The 12,250-nt window shown below is 45.0% G+C and overlaps 1 protein-coding gene across 1 annotated transcript in view; it reads left to right on the top strand.

The window, feature by feature from the left end:
- The window catches only part of adisspb (adipose secreted signaling protein b), a 117,967-nt gene that overhangs the window by 10,381 nt on the left and 95,336 nt on the right, over positions 1 to 12,250 (top strand). Inside the window, exon 3 of the mRNA XM_084312689.1 lies at positions 2,342 to 2,436. Coding sequence (XP_084168815.1) covers positions 2,418 to 2,436 — 19 coding nt within the window. The 5' untranslated portion in view covers positions 2,342 to 2,417. The remainder of the gene's footprint in view (positions 1 to 2,341; positions 2,437 to 12,250) is intronic.

Raw genomic sequence — 12,250 nt, 5'->3', positions numbered from 1 at the left:
TGAATACTTGGCAAACGTAGTTACAGTATAAACATGACTCTGAATGTCATTAACTCTACATTATAATCACGGCTCAAAATGTCAGTCAAATGTAACTGTGTTCAACCTAATGTAATGTTTTCCTACCAGAAGCGTTCATACCGTGGTCTGGGTAGCTGGTGATGTTATGTGGAAGTGTGTGATTGATGTTTATGTCAACCGAATGCTTGTGGGACGCAACTAGGGGGCAGAGTGAATGAAGCTCTGCCTGCCGCTCCCCTCTGCGCTCCCTCTGCGCTCCCCTCTGCGCTCCCTCTGCGCTCCCCTCTGCGCTCCCCTCTGCGCAGCAGGAGCGGGGGCTGCCCCTGGCTTAAACCTCTTAGATTGTTGTTTTGTTGTCCTTTAATTTAAGTCTCTGTCGGGAGTCTCCAGCTCTCCTGTTCTGTGCCAACGTGGAAACACAGGCTAACCTGGGGGAGCTGTGTATTTACTGGAGAGAAGGCTAACCTGGGGAGCTGTGTATTTACTGGAGAGAAGGCTAACCTGGGGGAGCTGTGTATTTACTGGAGAGAAGGCTAACCTGGGGGAGCTGTGTATTTACTGGAGAGAAGGCTAACCTGGGGAGCTGTGTATTTACTGGAGAGAAGGCTAACCTGGGGAGCTGTGTATTTACTGGAGAGAAGGCTAACCTGGGGGAGCTGTGTATTTACTGGAGAGAAGGCTAACCTGGGGAGCTGTGTATTTACTGGAGAGAAGGCTAACCTGGGGAGCTGTGTATTTACTGGAGAGAAGGCTAACCTGGGGGAGCTGTGTATTTACTGGAGAGAAGGCTAACCTGGGGAGCTGTGTATTTACTGGAGAGAAGGCTAACCTGGGGGAGCTGTGTATTTACTGGAGAGAAGGCTAACCTGGGGGAGCTGTGTATTTACTGGAGAAAGAGAGGGGGGGGGCTGTGTATTCACTAGGGTTGAGCACCAAAAACCGGTTCTAATAGGAGTACTGTATTTGCAAATCAGATATGTCATAAATGTATAGATGTAGCAGTACTGTCTATCTGTATGTCATGTATGTCATATATGTTATGATGAATTGAAAATGGGGGACCCTGATGTAAACAAGTCGAAAGTCTTTCTCTGGTCTGCATCCCCTTAACAATTGTATGTATTGAGCTGTACTGTACTGTACCCATTCTGCAATCTGTTAATAAACTTTTCAATCAATCAATCAAAACCGGTTCCTAACTTCCGGTTCTGGAACCGGAAGTTTTGCATTTAGCTTAATTTCGATTTTTTTTTTTTTTATATATATATTTTTTTTACTTTGTTAATTAATACCCTAGTTACAGTACAGCAACCAAATTAAACTGTATCAAGTCAACTGAAAATGTGAATAGTATAAAAAAATAAAAATAAAAAAATCTCCTGCGAAATAAGCTGTGACCTGTTTTGACCTGCACCTCAAATAATCGGAATTGAGAATCGTTTAGAACAGGAATCGATATGGAGAATCGGAACCGGAATCGTTCAAATCCAAACAATGCCCAACCCTAGTATTCACTGGAGACCCAGCTTACCATGGCTAGCTGCTGTTTCCTCATTTCATAGCATTTAACCCTGCTGTCTTATTATCCTGGAGCCCTCCTTTAATTTAATCCCCCTGTGTAAGTCTCTCTCTCTCTCTCTCTCTCTCTCTCTCTCTCTCTCTCTATGACTCTAACTCTCTCCCTCTCTCTCGCTATGACTCTAACTCTCCCTCTCTCTCTCTCTCTCTCTCTCTCTCTCTCTCTCTCTCTCTCTCTCGCTATGACTCACTCTCTCCCTCTCTCTATGACTCTCTCTCTCTCTTTCCGACTCTCTAACTCTCCCCCTCTCTCTGACTCCCTCTATCCAACTCTCCCTCTCTCTCTATCCCTCCCTCTCTCTCTATCCCTCCCTCTCTCTCTAACTCTCCCTCTATCTCTAACTCTCTCTCTCGCTCACATTGTCTTTAACTTTCACTCGCTCTCTCTTTGCCCCTAACTCTCTGTCTCTAAGTCTCTTTCCCTCTCTTTCTCTCTATGACTCTCACTGGCCTCTTTAATTCTCCCTAACTCTCTCGCGCTCTTTCTCTCTCTCACTCTCCCTGACTTTATCTGACTCGTTCACTCTCTTTCTCTCACTCTTTCTCTCTCTCTCCCTGACTCACTCTCTTCCTGACTCTTTCTGACTCTCTCTCTCTCTGACTCTCCCTGACTCTCTCTGACTCTCTCTTTCTGACTCTCCCTGACTCTCTCTCTGACTCTTTCTGACTCTCATTCTCTCTGACTCTCATTCTCTCTGACTCCCTCCCTCCCTCTCTCCCTCCTCGTCCTTATCGTTCCCAGGGTCGTTCCGCTGTGATGACGAGGCTGTGACTGCATCTGTCCGCGTGTTTGTCAGCGTCTGACCCGTTCCTCAGACATGACCACCGCTAAGAAGAGTAAGTACTCTGTTGTATATCATATTCATCACCTGCACAGCAAAAAAAAAAGAAAAAGAAACCTCACGATGAGCGAGGTCGCCACGAGGTCTGCTCCGACCGCACGATATTACAACGGCTCTCCTGAATCTCTGTAGGAGGGATGTTGTACAGGTTTCTGTGCACTGTGACACAGGTGGACATCTCTCTGAGTGCCATTGTACTTTAATCTTGTATTCAGTCTACAATAATCTGGTGAACGAGAGCGTATACAGTATGTAGTCCTCATCGGCATAAGCATTGTGCTACCATGATCAATAATACACTCTCCATACTTAACCTGTTAAGCCCTAGTCATATTTTCAGAAGATTGGCCTAAAAGTACATACCCATTACCATTACCCAAGTAAATGCAAGATTGCTCCACTTCTACAAGGTCTGTTTGCATGTTCTTGGTATCTAGGGACATCTATGGACCTCATGTATGAGCTTAGTGAAACAAAGTGTAACATCTCTGGTCTCTCTTTCTTCATCTTTCTTTTCTGTTCTTGAATGTACTGTAGCGACGGAGCCTCTCCCAGCTGTTCTGCTACCTGGCTAGTTAGCGAGCTGTACCCAGCATACCCTTCAGTGGTGTAACAGTTAATAGGTGCTGGTAAAAACAAGGGAAAATATTATTTTAAGACAAAACGATAGTCACATAAACTATTAGATACATTTCTTTTTTTTAACAATTTAATGACTATTTGAAAATTGATACCCATCCCTAGTAGGAAATAGTGCTAGAGATCCAAATTGTGAACTTAGCTTTTAAGTCCGGAGTATGATGAAGGGAAGATGGATAAGCAGTATGTTAGAGAAAGAAGCGACAGTGGCTCAGAAGGTAGAGTGATGCATGGTCACCTCCGCCGTCGGTGTGTGAATCTGTGTGAGTGAATGAATGTGAGGAACACGATTGCAAAGCGCTTTGGATAAAAGAGATATACGGATATAAATGAATGCACCAGAAGCAGGAACAAGTTTCCTTATGATGAGGGGAAGACTGCTCTGCTTACAGTGGTGTAATGATAATAATAATTATGATAACCATTGTGACACACTTCATGGTTCCTCTTTTATGCTGTGTGTTGGACTTGGAGCCCAAGTAGGCTATGCAGTTCTCACCACAAGAGCTTGAGTGTCTTATTATTGTTATTATTATTATTTATTTTACATGGTGTGTATAATCTAATCCAAAACCCCAACTTCAGCTTTGGCATTTAGGAAATCCCTCCCAAGTCTGTTAGCTCCGGTGGTTATTGTCTATATCCCTTGGCTACAGTGGTATCCATTGTATTGGCTGGACGTCATTGTTGATCCAGGCTAGACAGGCATGCACCTGTGTTGTAGTACTCGAGTCCTGGACGCGTGAATATTAAAGGCAACCAACTTGTGTTCAGCGTTTCTCTGATTGGCCACACGGCCAATCAATCAATCCACTAGCACACGCCCTTGCGGCGCGGCAGAAGCGCTGGTCGAACCAGCGGTGTTCTGTTGTGTGACTGTACTACAGCGGTGTTCTGTTGTGTGACTGTACTAAACTCTTCCACCACATGACCGACATTTGACATACAGTACACCTCCTATCTATGTTGGGATTATGTTTGGTCATGACAAAACAATAAAAATCGCTACTGTTAGTAATGCTGCCACCACCCACTTCAATGACAGAGCTCTCATATTTGCGAATGCATAAACTATATCTTAAATTATGGCGATGTGTCTAATATGGCTGTCGCGAAGTCATTGATAAGCGACAGCCATATTAGACACATAGCCATAATTTAAGATATAGTTTATGCATTCGCAAAATATGAGAGCGCGCCGCTGTCATTGAAGGGCTTCCTACAACAGAGCACCGCCGCTGCTGCTGCTGAAGCTGTATCAAGCCGGCGGCGGCGCACGAAAGCCGGGGATAAACCACCGCGTCGCCCCGCTGGCGCTTCAGGCTCAGCAGCCTCCACGGGCGAAATAACATATAACGTTACAGTTCCACACTGATGTACAGTGAGTGTCTAATATGGCTGTCGCGAAGTCATGCCTCTCCCTCTGACAATATCATAATGATGTGTTTTCTATATTATATCCACAAACATTCATCTAAACATTTTTATGGGCTTTGATTAAACATGTAACCTACACCTACTGTAACTTACTGTACCTCTGCTTCCTACAGCACAGCAGGTAATGGCGTTAATCAATGGAACGCGAAACATAATAACATTACGCTTTCTAGTTCAGCGCATTTCATAACTGTATGGGCTTTGTTTATACACGAGTGAATCTGGTAGTTGGTTGTTAAAAACGCGAAACATAATAACGTTACGCTTTCTAGTTCAGCGCATTTCATAGCGCTCCACTGCTACCGCAGCCCAACACAAGTGCGTTGGAACAGCAGCCACAAGTTGGTTGCCCGCGCTGCCGCTCGCGCGCGCTCCTTGGATTTCATTTGGGACGTGGGACGACTGCGCTTGCCTGCCCGTGGGGGCGGGGGGGGCGCGGCCAATCAGAGAAAAGCCGAACACAAGTTGATTGCCTTTAATATTCACGCGTCCTGCACTGATTTTCAGCACTTGTGACTCGACTTGGACACTGATGACTCGGACTTGAGCATTGATTGCATTCACACTCGGAAGGTGCAGACTCTGACTTGTTAATTGATAAATACAGTTATTTATTATTTATTTATTTTGTAATGGGCCCTAATCATTTGGCATAAGATATTGATGGCTAGTGCATTTGTTTGGCTATTGTTTGTGTCACAAAGTAAATAAACTGTTTATACTGTTTAATGTAGACCTTTTTTCTTTGACTGCCAGAGTGGAGTGGACTCAACCTTTATGACTTGGACTCAGACTAGGGTAATGGGGACTCGACTCGGACTCTGGCTCTTCTTTGGTGACTCGTACTTGGACTCGACTCGAACACTGGCGACTCGAGAGACTCGAGATTTAGGGCGCTTTCACATATAGTTTTGGTGGACTCGGTGCGATTCTGGTGGTGAAGTTGCAACATTGTTGCATTCGTCATTTGGTTAGTCTGCATTCACATTGCAATTTGTCAAGCGCACCAAACTTTCTGAACAATGTCACACGGTCGAAAAGGGCGCTCGTCTATTGGACACAATGGAGAGTGGAAATCCCTCCCCTTCAGGAAGTGAAATCCGAGAAAACACAAACGGCGCAAGAAGCGTGATAGTAGCAGAGACGTGGCATTGATCCATCGTTCGATTATAACCCATTACCGCCATCCTCTCGCTAAACAACTTGTACACCTCGTTGTTTTTGTGAGTGCCCACAAGCAGCTGTTTTATTTGGTCTTCTGCCCATATATCGATCAGGGCTTTCACTTCATCATTCGCCCAAGTCTGTCCACGAGACATGTTTACAGTGTGCTTGTTTTGCAGTGAATGCCGCGCGCCGCGGTAATAATAATAATAATAAGCTGCAGTGTTTTTTTCTTCCTTCTACCCAAGATGCACAGTTTATCAGGAGACATGTTTACAGTGTGCTTGTTTTGCAGTGAATGCCGCGCGCCGCGGTAATAATAATAATAAGCCGCTGTGTTTTTCTCTTCCTTCTACCCAAAATGCACAGTTTATCTGGTGACTTCCTATATTTGGTCCGCGTTTGGTCCGATGAAGCGAACCGAGACCTATGTTTTTTGGCGGACCAGAGTTTGCGTGTTTGGTCCGCACCAGAGTTCGACTGCGCATTCACACCACCCCAAAAAAGCGGACTATCGAATTCTGGTCCGATAGTCCGGACCAAACAGCTCTGGTGTGAAAGCACCCTTAGTGACTCGTCTCGAACACTGGGGACTCGAGACTCGACTCGGACTCGAGATTTAGTGACTCGACTACACTGCCTGTAGCCACCTTCCTCTGCAGGGACAACTTTGAATATTTATTACTCTCACATCAAAAGCAATATCTCTTTAATTGTAAATGAAAGCTAAACTGACAAATTATATCAGTGGCAACAAGTCACAAAACGACAACCACAACCACCACACTGGACCTACCTGGGGGATAACGGGTAAAAGTCCTGGCTGTTCCTGCTCGGCCCTGTAGAGGAAAACCATACTATTGTTGTCACATCTAGATCAGGTTCCCTGTGGTCTCCATTCACCCCTATTCAATTATCTCCTTATCTGCGCGTCCCATCATGATGACATCACTGGCCTTCCTCTGCTTTGCTCGGCAACATTGCCATTGTTACTATAAAGCTATAAAGTTGTCCTGAGATCTGGTGGGTCATGTAAGGAGTAGGCATGGGCAAAACTCACAAAAGTGCACTGGGAACTATTCGAATACTAATCGAACCCCCCCCCCCCCCCCCCCATGTTAACATATGATTTAGTTTTGACTTAATATCGAACGTGAGATAATAAATCAAGCGTGCTAGCTGGCTGCTGTCATTGCCAAGATATAGATATTTGCGAGTTGCCGCAGGCTAACATAATTTCCAGGAACAAAGGCATTCATTCCAAAAGTACTGCTTGAATTTGCAGTTTGCTGGGAAATCTAGAATCTGATCTTCCGTGTCTGTGAGATTTCTTTTGGGCATCGATTACTCCTCGCCCCCTCCCCTCCCTTGATTCTTAGTTGAGCCCCCTCTCCCAGGCTGCTTGTCCTCAGTTTGATAAGGTTACTGGACAAGAGACTGTTTGCAGATTAGTCTCCATCGACTTCATGTTGGCAGGGTCTTGCATTATTCATGTGTCAGGGATAGAGGGAAATGTCACAGGAAGAGTGTGTGTCTGTGTGTGTCTGTGTGTCTGTGTGTCTGTGTGTGACCGTGTGTGTATGTATGGCACCAGAGCAAAATTAAGAGATAAGGGATCTGGAGTTAAAATGAGCCAGGAGCTGCAGCCTCACAGGATCCTGTTTCCATGGTTATCGGGGGAAAGTTGAGAGCCGAGAGGATAAACGGTTGGACCAAAGTGCTGAGCACCGCGGTGGGCTCGCTCATCCCCTCCCGCGCCGAACGAGCTAGTCGTGAAAGTGATGGTGAGGCGGAAGAGAGGGAGAGGCGATGGCTGGAGATACACATGAAGAAGAGAGGGAGAGGTGATGGCTGGAGATACACATGAAGAAGAGAGGGAGAGGCGATGGCTGGAGATACACATGAAGAAGAGTGGGAGAGGCGATGGCTGGAGATACACATGAAGAAGAGAGGGAGAGGCGATGGCTGGAGATACACATGAAGAAGAGAGGCAGAGGCGATGGCTGGAGATACACATGAAGAAGAGAGGGAGAGGCGATGGCTGGAGATACACATGAAGAAGAGAGGGAGAGGCGATGGCTGGAGATACACATGAAGAAGAGAGGGAGAGGCGATGGCTGGAGATACACATGAAGAAGAGTGGGAGAGGCGATGGCTGGAGATACACATGAAGAAGAGAGGGAGAGACGATGGCTGGAGATACACATGAAGAAGAGAGGGAGAGGCGATGGCTGGAGATACACATGAAGAAGAGAGGGAGAGGCGATGGCTGGAGATACATATGAAGAAGAGAGGGAGAGGCGATGGCTGGAGATACACATGAAGAAGAGAGGGAGAGGCGATGGCTGGAGATTAGGGCTGACCTTCGATTTTATTTTGGAATTCGCAATTTCGGGCCGAGATTCGATTTTAATTCGAAGCTTCGAGATAAAAAAAAAGAAAAAAAGTATAATTACATTTTTAATTTTTTTTGTAATGTTGTGGGACTTGTACAGCACTTTGTTCAACTTTGTCAGTGCTGCAAAGTTTAAACCTTTTTAAATCTTAGACAAACAAAACACTTTGCTTTCATGAAATATTGTAAGCCGTCATTTGAGGCTTTATAAAAGCAGCACAATGAACACATCTGTCAGTGCAGAGTCCGACCTCATCTTAAATAACAAACAGCATTGTTTTTTTTTTTGTTTTTTTTGTATTTTGTATTCCTTCACAGCGGTGCGCTCCGCCCCTCCGCACGCTGCAGGAGATGCTGTAGCAGTTAGGATGGAGGAAGTGTATCTTCAGTTAGGATGGAGGAAGTGTCTTTTTTTGTATTTAATTTTTTTATAATTTTTTAAACAAACACATAAACAAACATGACAACACACGATAAGATATACAAGCATTAGTTGACAGTGCACATCCAATGAAATCACCATTTAGTTAATTGTCTTATACAGGATATACCCCTAATACCTGTTATCTAAAAACCTATACACATATGCTCTAGCTCGTACCCCCCCCTCCCGGACCCCCCATTGGATAATCCAACCATTATAACTTGTTCCTAACCATACACTACCATTATATGCTAGCTTTTATTCTCTCCACCACTTCTAACCACATTGTCATTTTGGATTCATTGAGACCCAAAATTCTTGCTGTATATATTTCTTGATAAATCACATCGAGATATGTAAGAATCCAGACCTTCCGGCACATTTTTTCCGGTTGAAACCATCGTGATGCTATCAGCTTTTTAGCCACTGTGATACCAGATAAAACCAATCTCTTTCGCTGTGGATGTTCTGCATATTCAAAAACATCATTCAGCAGTAATACAGAGGGGTGTACAGGTATATTCAGAATTAAGAGATTTGATAATTGCTGGGTCACTTCTTTCCAGAATATCTTAACTGGTGGGCAGTCCCAGTACATGTGCATAAATGTCCCCTCGTTTGTCAGCATATGTTCTCTTAGCAAGTTTAACAGCCTTGCGTAGAGTATAGACTGAAGCCTTATACTCCTCCATGTTTCCTGACTCTCTACCCAGGTTGTAGGCGGTGGTGCGAGAGTTCAGAGCTGCTCTAATAGTGCTGTCCACCCACGGTTTCTGGTTTGGGAAAACCCGCACCATTTTCCTGAGGACAATACCATCAGCTATTGTTGTTATGTAGCTCACCACTGTGTCTGCGAGCTCGCTGACGTCACTGGCGCTTCCTTTGAACATATCCCAATCCGTGTCTGTAAACACGTCCTGGAGCGTGGCCTCTGATTCGTCGGTCCACTTCTTTGTCTCACGTGGCACGACGGCGTCACGTGATCTTTGTTGATATGCCGGAAATAGCAAGATGGAGTCGTGGTCGCTCGAGCTTGAGGACCCCGTTAATGGCGGAGCGGCTACTGCCTTGTAGCCGGCTCTGAACGGGGAATAACAGTGGTCGAGTGTGTTCTTCCCTCTGGTGGAGCAAGCGATGTGCTGAAAAAAGGACGGCATCACTTTCTTCAGGTTTGCCTGGTTGAAAAAGCCGGCCACTACCATCGCTGCGTCTGGATGTTTGATCTGGTGTCTGTTGAGGTGATCGTGTAGTTCTCCCAGCGCTTTGCCCGTATTCGCGTGTGGGGGAATATATACGGCGGTCATGATGACCGCGGTGAACTCCCTGGGGAGGTGAAACGGACGGCACAGGATAGAAAGGTGTTCCATGTCCGGGGAACACGAGTTCGAGAGAACATGCACCACTTCGGGATTAACCCAGGAATTGTTCGTGAGGAGGCAGACCCCGCCGCCGATGCTCTTTCCTGAGGCAGCCGTTCGATCTGCACGTAGTACGGTGAAGGCGTCCGAGGGAGAGACGCTTTTGTCCGGAGTCGCCGACGTGAGCCATGTCTCCGTGAGATGTTGATGTCTCATCTCCCGTTGGAACCGGACCCTCGCCCTTAGGTCATCCATCCTACCCTCCAACGAACGGGCATTCGCCAGAAAGATGGATGGAATTGCTGGGCGGTAAGCAGCTCTTTTTAGTCTCAGCCTAATACCTCCACGTCTCCCTCTGTGTCTCTTCCTGCCGTACCCTTTGTTCTTTTCCTTGCCGCCATTCTCCCGTCTGATTTCTGCTGGCCATTCTAGGTCTAAAGTGTCTCCAAACTCCTCTTTGAGCCCGGGGTTTAGGTCCATAAGTGTCTTGACGGTCGTATGACGTACCCGCCAGTGTTGCTTTAAATAAAAAAGTAGAAAAAACAAACATAATAACTAAAAGTGTGTACATGAAATGAGATGTAGAGAACAGTAGGAGAGATGAAACGGTAGGAGAGATGAAATGGTAGGAGATAGGGCTGACCCCTATTAATCGATTAATCGGTCGAAAGGGGCCGTAGTCGACTGGCCAACCTCTTAGTCGAATATAATAATACATTTTTTTTTTTTTTTCAAAAGAAAAGAGGCATAGAAGCATGGCTAACGCTAATGGCACGCATACCAGAGGCTAACTGCCTACGAAAACAGGCACAGAGGCACTGAAAGAGGATTTCACCCATCTAATGAACACACTATACTAGACAAATATCAAGATGTATCCATCAGTGGACCAATTGCATGCTTTTGCAGAGGACAAGAAGCCTTCAGTCGACTCCTTCAGACATTAAGCACCCCCACAGCCCAAATGGAATGATAATAGTCGACCATCCAAATCCTTAGTCGGGGACAGCCCATTGTAAGGCTGAGCCCAAACATTCTGACCTTCGTTCGTTACGTTGGCGTTCGAATCTTAATTAATCGGTTCGAACCACTGTTTTAATTTCTTTTTAAGAAAAAAGAATTTGTTAAAATTAAAAAATTATTTTACACGAAAAATATATATCAGAATATCACAGTACTATGTTGTGTTATTACAATCATTCGAAAGTCACACGTGAACACAGGTCACAACAACACAGTCTAGTCGATGATGAGGAGGGGTCACAGTCATATCAGGAAATTAATCAGTCATGCAAAAAAGAGAGTTTAGTGACTAACACTCACCCGTCTTATTTCATAATACAACGTTTCCGAATGGACGTTTGGATTAAACCAAGTGTATGCAGTGATACTGATGCTTTCACAGCGGAACACAAGTTACTTAACATTACACAGGTATGTTATGCACGTTAATTAAGCTATGCAGAGCGCAGTCCTTTAGCTTGCTGTCGTTAACTCATTGAGCACCACAAGCTTCCCCCATTCTTCACTGTCTAGTGCCAGCTTTTCTTGACCATTTTCACGATCTTTGCAGAGCTATTGTATATTCTATATTATAGCTATGGAGACAATAGTATGGCTCATTTGGCACACTATTTCTAGTCCAACATGTAAAAAAGAGTTTGTTTCTACACACTGTAGTTTGTAGTTTATTATAGAGTTGTTCCGATACCGATACGAGTATCGGAAAAGCCGCCGATACTGGCTAAAATGCTGGTATCGGTATCGGCGAGTACCCTCTAATGCTGCGCTCCGATACCATATGACGTAATTTATCAACAACACTGTGGTCTGTTGAGTAAGCATTATAAAACAAACGTGTGCTTAATCGATTAAAGTGTCAATGCCATTTGTCATTTTAACAGCAGATACTTTCTTAAATGTCATCGTCCCGACAGAGCGGTGTTGACGGAGAGCTCATGGGTTCGCTTGGTGGCTGGTGTTATTACTATTAGCATTGAACAGCTAACCGAAAGCTAGCTTTAACATTACCTTGGCTAAAGTTGGGGCTATTCATATAATCCAGCAATAATGGCTGCAGACCTGCAAGCAAAGTACAGCAAGTTGGCAAAGGAGTATTCCAAGTTAAATCACAATGTCACCAGTAACGTTACAGTCTTCTATGGTCTTCCCATATACCGGTAGCTCATGCTAGCTAACGGTAACGTTGTCATTGCACAATTGCACGTCGCGTACACAATTAATGACATGTTGCGGACAGCCATATCGGCGACAATGTTTAGCTTTTAGTGCCAAATGATAAGAGTCTGAGGCGGAGTCTCAAAAGAGAATGTTGAATATTTATTGTGCAAAAATCACAACAGATGCGACTGCTACTGAACGGAGCCTTGTA

This window comes from Notolepis coatsorum (assembly GCF_963971535.1).
Source record: "Notolepis coatsorum genome assembly, chromosome: 4".
NCBI classification, from domain to species: Eukaryota; Metazoa; Chordata; class Actinopteri; order Aulopiformes; family Paralepididae; genus Notolepis; species Notolepis coatsorum.
This window is presented reverse-complemented; position numbering and strand designations above follow the sequence as displayed.